The 12,799-nt window shown below is 39.1% G+C and overlaps 1 protein-coding gene across 1 annotated transcript in view; it reads left to right on the top strand.

Annotated features, from left to right (window-relative positions):
* Positions 1–12,799, top strand: part of sorcs3a (sortilin related VPS10 domain containing receptor 3a) — a 297,150-nt gene that overhangs the window by 263,860 nt on the left and 20,491 nt on the right. The window contains exons 17-19 of the mRNA XM_053615676.1: positions 2,620–2,733; positions 2,901–3,072; positions 12,063–12,249. Coding sequence (XP_053471651.1) covers positions 2,620–2,733; positions 2,901–3,072; positions 12,063–12,249 — 473 coding nt within the window. The remainder of the gene's footprint in view (positions 1–2,619; positions 2,734–2,900; positions 3,073–12,062; positions 12,250–12,799) is intronic.

The following is a 12,799-nucleotide window of genomic DNA, read 5'->3' as shown; positions in this document are numbered from 1 at the left end:
AAATTAACAACTGACAGCTATATAGACTTACAGTGTTACCTTTTCAGCACCAATTCTGGGTTGTGTGTTGTGCAGTTTATTTATTTCTGCACTGTGTCTTTGGTGTTTAGTTAATTCAGGCTTGTGTCTTACGCCACTGAGTTGTCATTAGGTTGTGTGTTGTGGCATTCTGTTATTTCTGGCTTTTGTGTTGCAGTGTAAAGTTAGGCTACAGTGAGGGAAAGAGGTATTTGATCCCCTGCTGATTTTGTACATTTGCCCACTTACAAAGAAATGATCAGTCTATAATTTTAATGGTAGGTTTATTTGAACAGTGAGAGACAGAATAACAACAAGAAAATCCAGAAAAACGCATGTCAAAAATGTTATAAATTGATTTGCATTTAAATGAGGGAAAAAAGTATTTGACCCCCTCTCAATCAGAAAGATTTCTGGCTCCCAGGTGTCTTTTATACAGGTAACGAGCTGAGATTAGGAGCACACTCTTAAAGGGAGTGCTCCTAATCTCAGTTTATTACCTGTATAAAAGACATCTGTCCACAGAAGCAATCACTCAATCAGATTCCAAACTCTCCACCATGGCCAAGACCAAAGAGCTCTCCAAGGATGTCAGGGACAAGACTGTAGACCTACACAAGTCTGGAATGGGCTACAAGACCATTGCCAAGCAGCTTGATGAGAAGGTGACAACAGTTGGTGTGATTATTCGCAAATGGAAGAAACACAAAAGAACTGTCAATCTTCCTCGGCCTGGGGCTCCATGCAAGATCTCACCTCGTGGAGTTGCAATGATCATGATAACAGTGAGGAATCAGCCCAGAACTACACGGGAGGATCTTATCAGTGATCTCAAGGCAGCTGGGACCATAGTCACCAAGAAAACAATTGGTAACACACTACGCCGTGAAGGACTGAAATCCTGCAGTGCCCGCAAGGTCCCCCTGCTCAAGAAAGCACATATACATGCCCGTCTGAAGTTTGCCAATGAACATCTGAATGATTCAGAGGACAACTGGGTGAAAGTGTTGTGGTCAGATGAGACCAAAATGGAGCTCTTTGGCATCAACTAAACTCGCCGTGTTTGGAGGAGGAGGAATGCTGCCTATGACCCCAAGAACACCATCCCCACCGTCAAACATGGAGGTGGAAACATTATGCTTTGTGGGTGTTTTTCTGCTAAGGGGACAGGACAACTTCACCGCATCAAAGGGACGATGGACGGGGCCATGTACCGTCAAATCTTGGGTGAGAACCTCCTTCCCTCAGCCAGGGCATTGAAAATGGGTCGTGGATGGGTATTCCAGCATGACAATGACCAAAAACACACGGCCAAGGCAACAAAGGAGTGGCTCAAGAAGAAGCACATTAAGGTCCTGGAGTGGCCTAGCCAGTCTCCAGACCGTAATCCCATAGAAAATCTGTGGAGGGAGCTGAAGGTTCGAGTTGCCAAACGTCAGCCTCGAAACCTTAATTACTTGGAGAAGATCTGCAAAGAGGAGTGGGACAAAATCCCTCCTGAGATGTGTGCAAACCTGGTGGCCAACTACAAGAAACGTCTGACCTCTGTGATTGCCAACAAGGGGTTTGCCACCAAGTACTAAGTCATGTTTTGCAGAGGGGTCAAATACATATTTCCCTCATTAAAATGCAAATCAATTTATGACATTTTTGACATGTATTTTTCTGGATTTTTTGTTGTTATTCTGTCTCTCACTGTTCAAATAAATCTACCATTAAAATTATAGACTGATCATTTCTTTGTCAGTGGGCAAACGTACAAAATCAGCAGGGGATCAAATACTTTTTTCCCTCACTGTATATATTGCAGTGTTTTGTTATTTCAGGAGTATTGCGTCTGTGTTGTGTGCTGAGTGTTTAGATATTTCCACATTGTATTGTGATGTTTAGTTACTTCTGGCTTGTTTGTGTAGGATGGTTTATCTCTGGGTTAGTATTGTGGTACCTGTCTTTTGTGTAGCAGTGTTATCTTTGCAGTTTGTTTTGAATGTTTTGTTATTTCAGGGTTTGGGTTAGTTTGTTAATTATTTCTGCATTGTTTGTTGTGGTTTACATTTATTATTGGCTTGTGTATTTTGCAGTGTCTCTCTGGTTTGTGTATTATGGTGTTATCATTAGGTTGTGTTCAGTTATTTCTGGATAGTGTTGCAATGTTTAGTTACTTATGGATTGTGTTACTGTTTTTAGTTATTTCGGTGGCGCATATTGCATATTGTTTACTTACTTCTTGATTGTGTGTTGTAGTATTTAGTTATTTCCTGGTTGTATATTGTGGTGTTTAGTTATTTCTGGGTTGTGTGTTGAGATTAGTATAATTTGAAATGGGTTATGTATGTTTTGTTATTTCTAGATTTTGTGTTTATTTATTTCTGCATCATGGGTTGCGGTGTTTAGTTATTTTTGTCTTGTGTGTTATTTCCAGTTTGTGTGTGTGTTTAGTTGTCATGTTTAGCTGATTAGGATCTTGTATTACACTACAATCCTTTCCATTTGGCTTGGCGATGTGGAATTTCTGTGACTTTCTCCCTGTGTGTGTATGTGTGTGTGTGTGTGTGTGTGTGTGTGTGTGTGTGTGTGTGTGTGTGTGTGTGTGTGTTGCAGTGATTATGGCTATGAGCGGAGAGGAGATGGTAACTGCCTGCCTGCATTCTGGTTCAATCCTTCCACTGTATCACGGAGCTGCAGTCAAGGCCAGAACTATTTCAACAGCACAGGGTGAGTCTCTCGTGCAGTATACCAGTATAACTTTAATGACAATACAATCAGAAGTCCTCATTATGCTATACCATCATTTCAGGACATGAATGGAGACATAACATAATGGAGACATGAATGGAGACATGGATATTATAATGTTGATAATGTCATTACATCCTTGTCAGTTACCGCAAAGTAGCAGCAAACAACTGCACCAAAGGGGTGAAGGAGATGTACACAGCAAGGAAACAGCAGTGTCCCAATCGACCCCCACGAGGATTGCACCTGGCAACCCGTGACAACACCCTCAAAGCAAATATGGGCTCCAATGTCACCTTTATAGTACAACTGGAAGAGGTATGTTGAGGAAAATAAATCAATGACACTCAATTTCACTACCATGTGTGCACATAGAATGAAAAATGAAGGAGTCCATAGAGTGATCTGATTATTGAGTACTAAAATAGATGCTAATAAAGCTATAGATACAGTAGTAACAATTGTGATGAGTGCGCTGGAAATCCCACTGGAGTTTTTGGGAGTTTAATGGATTAACATTTGTTGTGGCTGGTCAGTAACATTTGTTTTGGCTGGTTATTTGTTGTGGCTGGTTATTTGTCAATATGTTGCAGTGACTAAAAGTCCATAATCCCAGAACTCAACCCCACTGAACTCCTATAGGATGAATTGGATGCTGACAGCGCTCTAGGCCTTCTGGAATGGACAGAAATTCACACAGCCATGCTCCATCTACTGGAAAGCCCCAAAAGAGTGGAGGTTGTTATAACACCAGATGGGTGACCAAATCCATGATAATGCCCATGGTTTTAGAATGGGCACATATGGGTGTGATGATCAGGTGTCCACATACTTTTGTCCATATAGTGTAGGTGTTTCATTGGGTTGAAATCTAGTGACTGTGAAGGCCATAACATATGATTTACAGACTCAAACTATTCGATGAGCCCTGGATCAGGGTGGGATCATACTTTAGAGATCACTTCTCTCAGGATAGAAATGGTTCATCATAGGGTAAAGGTGACCAGACAGAAGAACTTTGTATTGGATTACAGTGACAATTCCCCCTAAGGGGACAAGTGGACCCAAACCAAGGCAGCAAAATAAATATGTGGTGCTTGGAACTAACAGATAGATATTATAGTAAAATACAATATACTCAGTGACATTTGAAATTCTGGTTGAAAAGAATGGTTGTTTTATTTAATATTTGCATTAGTAGTTGCATTTTTAATATTTATTTTCCTAAAAAAAAAAAAAAAAATTCTTAATTAATATTAAAAGTGCTGTATAATCATATACAGAACTGTACATGACATTGAGTTATGCATTAACTCTTTAAGTCGTAAATGAGTCAGTTATAGTTTGTTATTATAGGTTAAGAAACCATTTAAATGGATAGAACGCTTACACTTGTATATAATTAAGAGGCCTCATAGAAAGGTTTCAAAATTTATTGGATGATTTTTGGACATAGTATTACTCATCTTGATGCATAAACCACATTATAGTTCAAATCAGCTTAAGGATTTTTTTTTTATATTCCCTCATGAAGCATCAAGCACAGATTTGAAAATCAAACATTAATTTTCTACAGTGCACACACACACAGACACACACACACACACACACACTCAGGTGACAGGTAAGTGCATCTCTTGGGGGTCTTGCTGTTGCATAGTTGCTACATTATAGCTGTGATGACATGAGGAAATGAGGGCTTATTCCCTTCATTAAGATAGATGGAGGGAGGGGCAGAGAAATGCACAGAGGAAGCGCTAGGAATCGTCATTGTCAAATTCTCCTGCCGAATTTGACTTTAATTTATATTCATGAAGCGTGATGGCGGGAGTTCTCGAGACCTGGAACGCCCCTAAATATTTAATGTTTGCTAGGTGCAACACATGGCAGATGAAAGCCTGCGAACAATTTTAACAAAGCAGGAGATACATTTTTAGACTATATGTTTTCCAGAGAAAAACTTCCAGGACACCGGTACTCTGTCTAGAATAGGGAAAATATTTTTTATATATATATATATATATATATATATATATATATATATATATATATATATATATATAAAAATCATAAAGCTTTGAAAAGTTCAGTTAGCAAAGCCAGTTGGTGTGGCACAACGACATTTAGTAGCAGGTCACGAAGTTCAGGATAAGTTGAACTTCCAGCCAAGCCAGAGAACATGGGTAGTGAACTATAATGTAGTCCAAATGCGAAATGCCAAGCTATCTTTCTGTATCTCTCAACCCCACACACACACACACAAACACACAAACACACACACACAACAACAACAACAATGCGGTGACATTTAGCCATAGGATTTGGTTGTGGCTAGACTCCATTTCCATTTCTTTCAGTGTAAACAAACATGTTTAGAAAACACACATCCCAAATGAAACAGTAACATTTACACTGACCTTCATGAGCATTAAAATATTTAATTAAATTAGAGTGCAAATATTTGCACTACCTATGTTTTTGAAAGGGATGTAGGAAACGTGTTTATTAAAGCAATAGAATTTTTAAAAATGTTACAAAATGAAATATGTTCTGAGTATGTACTGCATACAAACCATGAGGTATAATCAACATGAAAAAAGTTTGAAATAATTGGATCCACTGCCTCATTCCAACTGTTCTCTAGATAAGCTCCAGATCCAGCATAAAGCAATTACAGAGCATAAATGGAAGAATGAATGTTACTTGTGATAATTACAGAACATCTGTGAACCCCAACACACTAAGACCCTGATTTAACTTAATCCCAATTGAAGAGCAATAATTAATAGGCAAAGCAGGGAAATACACAGTAAAATGCTTTAGCGTTCTCAGTAGCTGTGGTGGATTTGGATTACAGAGATCTTCTGGAAGACAGAAACTGAAATTTGCTTAATTGCATGCCACTTGTAACTCAGATTAAAGACAGTGAGACATGAAATAAAAAATCTTCAAAATACAATATTAACACAAAATAAAAGAGTGTAAACCTGAATATGTCTTCTGCATATGAGGTAAATGAAAAAGACTCACTTGGCTTTGATGGCAGACATCTAATATGAAATCAGCTTCAAAGTTTGAAGGATTTTTCTGATTAGTTTGAAATGCTGTAACATACATATATAACTCAGAGAAACTGAATGATATTTTAGTTTTGGAATGGCAAATGTAATACCTGCCTTTCAGTCGTATTCATTTAAAACAAACATTGACATTCATGCAGATAGATCAGTCTGTGGGTGATAAGGACATGTCTTTTGCTTATATGAAAGATTTGAAATGTTTCAGCAACCTCTGAAAGCACTATGCGTTATATGCTTCTGCTCACTAAGAAATTAATATCCCAGCAGCAGAGACTATTATTACTAATATTAGAGAAGGATAAGCACAGATTTTTGTGTTTTTCATACACACACTTGGAAGAGGTGGCAGCTGCAATCTCCAACACCTCCTTGTGCGTGTCATGATACACACGCAGGGTGCCAGATGTAACACCCAAAAGGAGTGTGAGTAAAATAGGCACGGGCTTGCAGAGATAGTAGCAGGCGATGATCCTTCTCAGGCACACTCACACACATACACACACACTTCACCATGTGTTTGATTCATTGGTATGTGTGGGCGCTCGGTTCAGTCAGCAAGTGTGTATTGTTTGTTGTTGTGAGTTCACCTTGAATGTGTATGTACAATTGGTGAGAGTGTGCCAAATGTTCACACCTGCAGACACTCGATGTGTTGATTGTCCTCTGTGGCAATTCTGTCACACAGGTGCTTTGTGTCATATAATGCCAAGGACAGAACCAGGTGTAGCTAACACTAGGTTAAGGTTACTGGTAGTAGTGTGTATGTAATACACTTCTCTGCTGCCAAATTTGATTTTCAAGTGCTTGGTTGACTGAGCTACTATTATAAATATGTCTATTATTATTAATTAGAGAATTCTTAGGACAAAACCAAAGTTCCTCTTATTGAACCTGCTTGTTCAAATAGGCAGAAACTAGTTCAAATGTTCATTTGTTGGACTAATGAGGTTTGGTATTCAATTCCACAGTCTTGATGTCATCCTTAAATTTTCTTATGAAGCAGTGGCTCATGACAGTAGATTCTACTGGAGCAGGATGACATTAATAAGTTTTATCTTACCTTACAGGGGCAGAAGAAGAGATAAGTATTAGATCTCTAACTGTAAATAGTCTAACATGATCAGCACATTCATGAAGACCACTCCTAGGAAGTATCCATCATTAGCGCTTGCAACTGAATATTCCTCAACTGAACTATTGGTGATGCATTTGCATTAAAAACGACCATTAATGCCCCTTCCACAACTTTTACTTCCACTTCTTAAACAACTTCTACAACTTGTTCAAGAAGACCATATAGCAGCTGAATGAATGATTGTAATGTCTTCATACTAAAGTGGTCATTGATTTTGAATTTGTAACACTTATGTAACCTACAGTTGCAGTCAAAATTATTCAACCCCCAGTGCAAATCAGGTTTATTGTCAAAATTAACAGTCATTCAGCTGTTTGCAATGAACAAATCAAACAAAAGCAATTGAAATAGTTCAACACAAAGAATTCTTGAAGTGGATTCCCCAAATTCAACTGAAAATGTAACTTAAAATGATTTCTCCAGTTTCAAAATTATTCAACCCCTTCATGGCAAACATCTTTAGTACTTAGTAGAGCACGCTTTTGCTGTTTTGACCTGCTGCAAATGAGATGCATAGCCAGAGACCAGCTTCTGGCAGCGTTCCTGAAGAATCTTAGCCCATTCCTCATGAGCAATGGCCTCCAGTTCAGTAATATTCTTGGGTTTTAGTTCTGCAACCGCCTTCTTCATATCCCACGAGAGATTTTCAATGGAGCTCAAGTCAGGTGACTGTGATGGCCCTGTAGAATCTTCTAGGACTTCTTCTGCAACCAAGTCTTGGTGGAATTTCAGGTATTCTTGGGATCATTGTCCTGTTGGAAGATCCAATGACACCCAAGCTTCAGCTTCTTCACAGGCGGCATGATGCTTTCTCCTAGGATTTACTGATACTTCAATGAATCCATCTTGCCTTCCACATGCTGCAGGTTTCCAGTGCCAGTGGATGCAAAGCTGCCAGAGCATCACCGAGCCACCACCATGTTTGACTGTGAACAGAGTATTCTTTCTTCATTCTTCTTCCTCCAGACATACCGCTGATCCATCGTGCCAAAAAGTTCCAGTTTTGTTTCATCGCTTCACAGAACAGAATCCCAAAACTTCTGTGGCTTATTTATATGAACTTGAGCCGACTTTTCTTGTGCTTTTGGGTCAGTAGTGGTGTACATCTTGGAGTTCTGGCATGGAAACCTTCTGCGTTTAGTACGCGACATACTGTACTCACTGAAACCTCAGTGCTTGTTGCCACAAGTTTTGCTGCACGTCTTTTGCAGTCACTCGAGGGTTTTTCACAACCTGCCTTCTCAGAAATCTGGTTGCAGCCGTTGAATCTTCCTTTTTCTGCCCCATCCAGGTATTTCATGGATTTTCTACCCCCAGCCAGTTCAGGTATTTCATGTGTTCCAGCTCAAGCACACCTGGTGCAACTAATGAAGCCGTTGATTAGTTGCATCAGGTGTGCTTGAGACAACACCTGTTTTGCATATTTGTGCTGTTGTGAGGGATTCTATTCAGGAGGTTGAATAATTTTGAAACTGGAAAAATCATTATAAGTCGCATTTTCAGTTGAATTTGGGGAAACCACTTGAAGCATTTGTTGTGTTGAACTATTTTAATTACTTTTGTTTGATTTGTTCTTTGCAAACAGCTGAAAGTCTGTAAATTTTTGACAATGAACCTGATTTGCAATGGGGGTTTAATAATTTTGATTGCAACTGTATGATGTACACCTATTTTCGAAGCCTGTCTATGAGCTTAATATATGGGGATGGATCGAATTCTTCATAGAATGTGTATTAAATCGTCATTCAAATGGAGGAATCGAATAACGTATTACATTTATAAAAGTGTGGGGGTGGGGCATGGTGGCTTAGAGGTTAGCACATTTGCCTCACACTTCTGGGTTTGTGGGTTCAATTTCTGCCTCCGTCCTCTGTGCACAGAGTTTGCATGTTCTCCCCGTGCTACGGGGGTTTCCTCTGGGTACACCAGTTTACTCCTCAGTCCAAAGACATGCATTGTAGGCTGATTGGCATCTCTAAATTGTCCATAGTGTGTAAATGCTTGTGTGAATGTGTGTGCCATTGTGCCCTGCGATGGGTTGGCAACCCCCATGGAGGGTGTCCCTCACGTTGTGCCTCGAGTTCCCTGGGATAGGCTCCAGGCTTCCCACGACCCGTGTAGGATAAGTGGTATAAAAAATGGATGTATGATGGATTTATTAAAGTAAGTTATTTATAGATTGTAAATACCCATTTGATAAATGAGAGTTATTCACTGGTGTGTTAGCCTTTTAAACTATTAGCTTGATATTTAGTGATTTACTTTAAGTATATGAATTTGCTAACAACTGAGTGACTAAGGTGTTTAGTGAGTAGATAAAGATGAAGACTTTTTTGTTTTCATGTCATAGGCCTCATACACTATATGGCCAAAGTTTTTGGACACCTGATAACATTAATTTATAATTGTTGAACATCCGATTCTATATTTAGTCCCCCTTTGCTGTTATAATATCCTCCACTCTTCAGGGAAGGCTTTGCACTAGAATTTGGAGCATGGCTGTGGGAATTTTGTGGCCAGAAAAGCATTAGCATTAGGCCAGGCATTGATGTTGGGTGGGAGGCCTAGGGCATGGGAACATGATTGGGCTCCTTAGTTCCAGTGAAGGGAAATTATAATACTACAGAATACAAAGATTTCCTTTACAATAGTGTCCTTTCAACTTTGTGGCAAACGGTTAAGCTGGCTATGATGGTGAAATGTCCACAAACATTTGGCCATATAGTGTACAACACTGTTACCACACTCTCATATCTTCTGCATCTCTCAGTACACCTGTCTCACTGAAAGTTTGTTTGCATTTCATATCATTGTTGACTGCAAATTTAGTTTTACATCAAACTAATACTTACATAATAATTGCCAGGGTTATTTATTTAGCTTTTGTTCTTTATTTTGTGTTAAATCATTTGGTTAAGGCTTCATTCGAATTTAGTAAATCCACATTGTTCTATACAATGGTGTCACTGCACAAACACCTCCGCTTTATTTTTAGTGGTGCTCCTACATTTCCGGTTCTTTCTTTACACTAACAATGGCTGCACTAAAGTTTACAGTCTGTGTCTGGAAAAGCCCCTGAAGATAAATGTCAATGGTAATCATCAGATACACTATATGGACAAAAGTATGTGGATGCCTGATAGTGTTACACACTTGTGCATGTTGAACACATCTTTCTAGATTTTGTCCCTCTTTTGCTGTCATAATTACCTCTACTCTTCTGGGAAGGTTTTCCATCTGATTCTGGACTGTGTCTGTGTGGATTTAGCCATAAAAGCATTAGTGCAGTACTGATGGCACTGATGTTGAGCAAGAAGGCCTGCCACCAGTCAGCATTCGAGTTCATCCCAAAGGTGTTCAGTTGGGTTGAGGTCAAGCCTCTGTTCAGGCCACTCAAGTTCTTCTACTCCAAACTTAGCAAACCATGTCTTCATGGATCTCACTTTGTGCACAGAGGTATTGTCATGCCACTGCCTGTTAGACCTACACCTAGGGAAATGCTACAGTGTTAAGACATCCTGTACAATTGTGTGTTTCCAAGTTTGCTGGAAGTTTGGGGAAAGCCCACATATGGATTTGATGGTCAGGTGTCCACATTCTTTTGGCCATGTATTGTATGTAAGAATACTGAAATATGTCAGATCATGTATATGTAAGAGTAAAACTTGAATAATATTAACTTGGCACAATGGTCGTGACATATGTTACTATCCATCCCTGAGATTACACTGAGCAGGGAAGCTTAAAAAGTGGTTCAATTTTGAAGACTCAAAGAGGGATATTGTACAGAGGGATAGTGAAGCACTCAGAATATTTCTTCCTTTGTTTCTGAGAATCTTCTGTCTTAAATGCCACAGATGTTCATTGTGATGTGGTATTAGAAACACTTGAAGGACATTTTGCTGACTCACTGTATTAATAAATGTGTACAGTGTTGTCAGAAAATGCAGAAGCGGCTACATTTCAAAAGAGAAATGAGTCTTAACACTGACTGCAAGTAGTCCATTCCTGTGCATATGACTGATCCAGATTATCATTCAAAGATTTGCCTCAAATAAATAAGCATTCCCTTTTATTTTAATGGCCATGAATGAGAGGCAAAGTTCCCTTATAACATTTTGCTGCAAGTGTAAATCACACAGGTCTTCCAACCATGATGTAGTCTTGGTGAAATTCTAAATATGTATGGTGTTGTAAAGAATCATCATAAATTGCCTTCATATAGCTGTCTCATTCTGCCAGTAGAGAGTGCATTGTGTGGATAGTGTTCAGGCAGTTTATTCCACTGAACAGGGTAATAGAGGAGCTGTAGTCTTACTGCAGCAGCATGTGCTCTGGCTGTGAATCCAAACCTTATGTAAGAGCTAACTGCCAGTTAGAGTAGGAGAGAAAAGATTATTCAATTAACAGACTTTATGCAATCCTATACAGTGTTAGTGAATATTTATGATTATCAGATAGTCAGTACAAGTGTGTGCATGGAAATCAATGTTCCACCCACATTCACCTCCATATGAGTGCAAACTTTATTTACGTCATTGCTAAATTGGGGGGAAATACCAGCTGTTTTCAAGCTGAATTGAAAATATCTGTTTTTTTGTAATGGGGACAAAACATATTTGGGAAGTTGTCAAGTTATGTGGGCAGAGCATGTGGGCAACATTGGGAAGCATGCAATTATGAGAATGAAGTCTGGATTTGCTGACAGATCTTGCGATTCTAAGGGATTGAATGTAGTAAGGTGGCAATCAGAAATATGTTATATATTATATAGTTCCCACTACACGCTACACAGTTTTAGCCTGGATTTTACTGTCACCAACATTTTTAATCTATAACACAAACACATTGTAAATTCACAAATAAATAGACCCTGGAGGATGCTGTCACTCTAATAAGAGCACAAATGCTTATTTGATGTAACACCTCCATACATTTTGAAATTCTTGTACTTGTTTCTGCACAGATGAGTGCCAGATGAGCCAGATAAGGGTAACACTGTGCACATGGATGCGGAACTGATGACATAAGGTTTGCATAATGCCTAACCTTTTATACAATAGTAGCTTAAACATAATCCACATGGTCCACAGGGAGACTCGATGAGGACGAATATCCAGTTAGACTTCGGGGATGGGACGGCTGTGTCCTATTCTAACCTCAGCTGGACGGAAGAGGGTATCAGACATGTGTACCGCAGCACAGGAATCTTCCGGGTCACTGCCATCGCCGAGAACAGCCTGGGATCTGACTCAAGCTCCCTCTACCTGCATGTGACATGTAAGTGTTATACACACAATAGCACATACACACATTATACTACGGATGTGTGCTATGCTGATATGAGTGTTAGTATTTGTTGTTAGGGCGGTTGTGGCTCAGGTGGTAGGGCGGGTTGTCCACTAATCGTTGGGTTGGCGGTTCGATTACCGGCCCACGTGACTCCACACACCGAAATGTCCTTCGCAAAGTGCAGACCATTTACCATTAGTAAATTAAGCCATAAAATGCATTTCATTTCACATATTTCAGCATATTACGGGTATAGTGGTTTGGAGCATGTACATGTATATAGAATCTGGTAATAATCTCTATAAGTTATTATAAACTGCTTATGCCACAGCACTGTTGAATACTCAATTGTGATTGTTCAGAAGGTGTTGATTAATTTACAATAATTCTAGCTGCAAGGTTTATATTAATACTCTTATTCTAATACGTTATTGTTTCATTGGTATGGTAGTTCTATGATGTTTCTTTGCTAAACAGATTTTAAAATATGTAATTTTTCATATAGTGAACCTTTTTGTTTAGTTAGCTTTTTTGGAAG

The sequence above is a fragment of the Ictalurus furcatus genome, chromosome 26, assembly GCF_023375685.1.
Source record: "Ictalurus furcatus strain D&B chromosome 26, Billie_1.0, whole genome shotgun sequence".
NCBI lineage: Eukaryota > Metazoa > Chordata > Actinopteri > Siluriformes > Ictaluridae > Ictalurus > Ictalurus furcatus.
The sequence above is the reverse complement of the archived record's forward strand: the minus strand, read 5'-3'. Positions and strand labels throughout refer to the sequence as shown.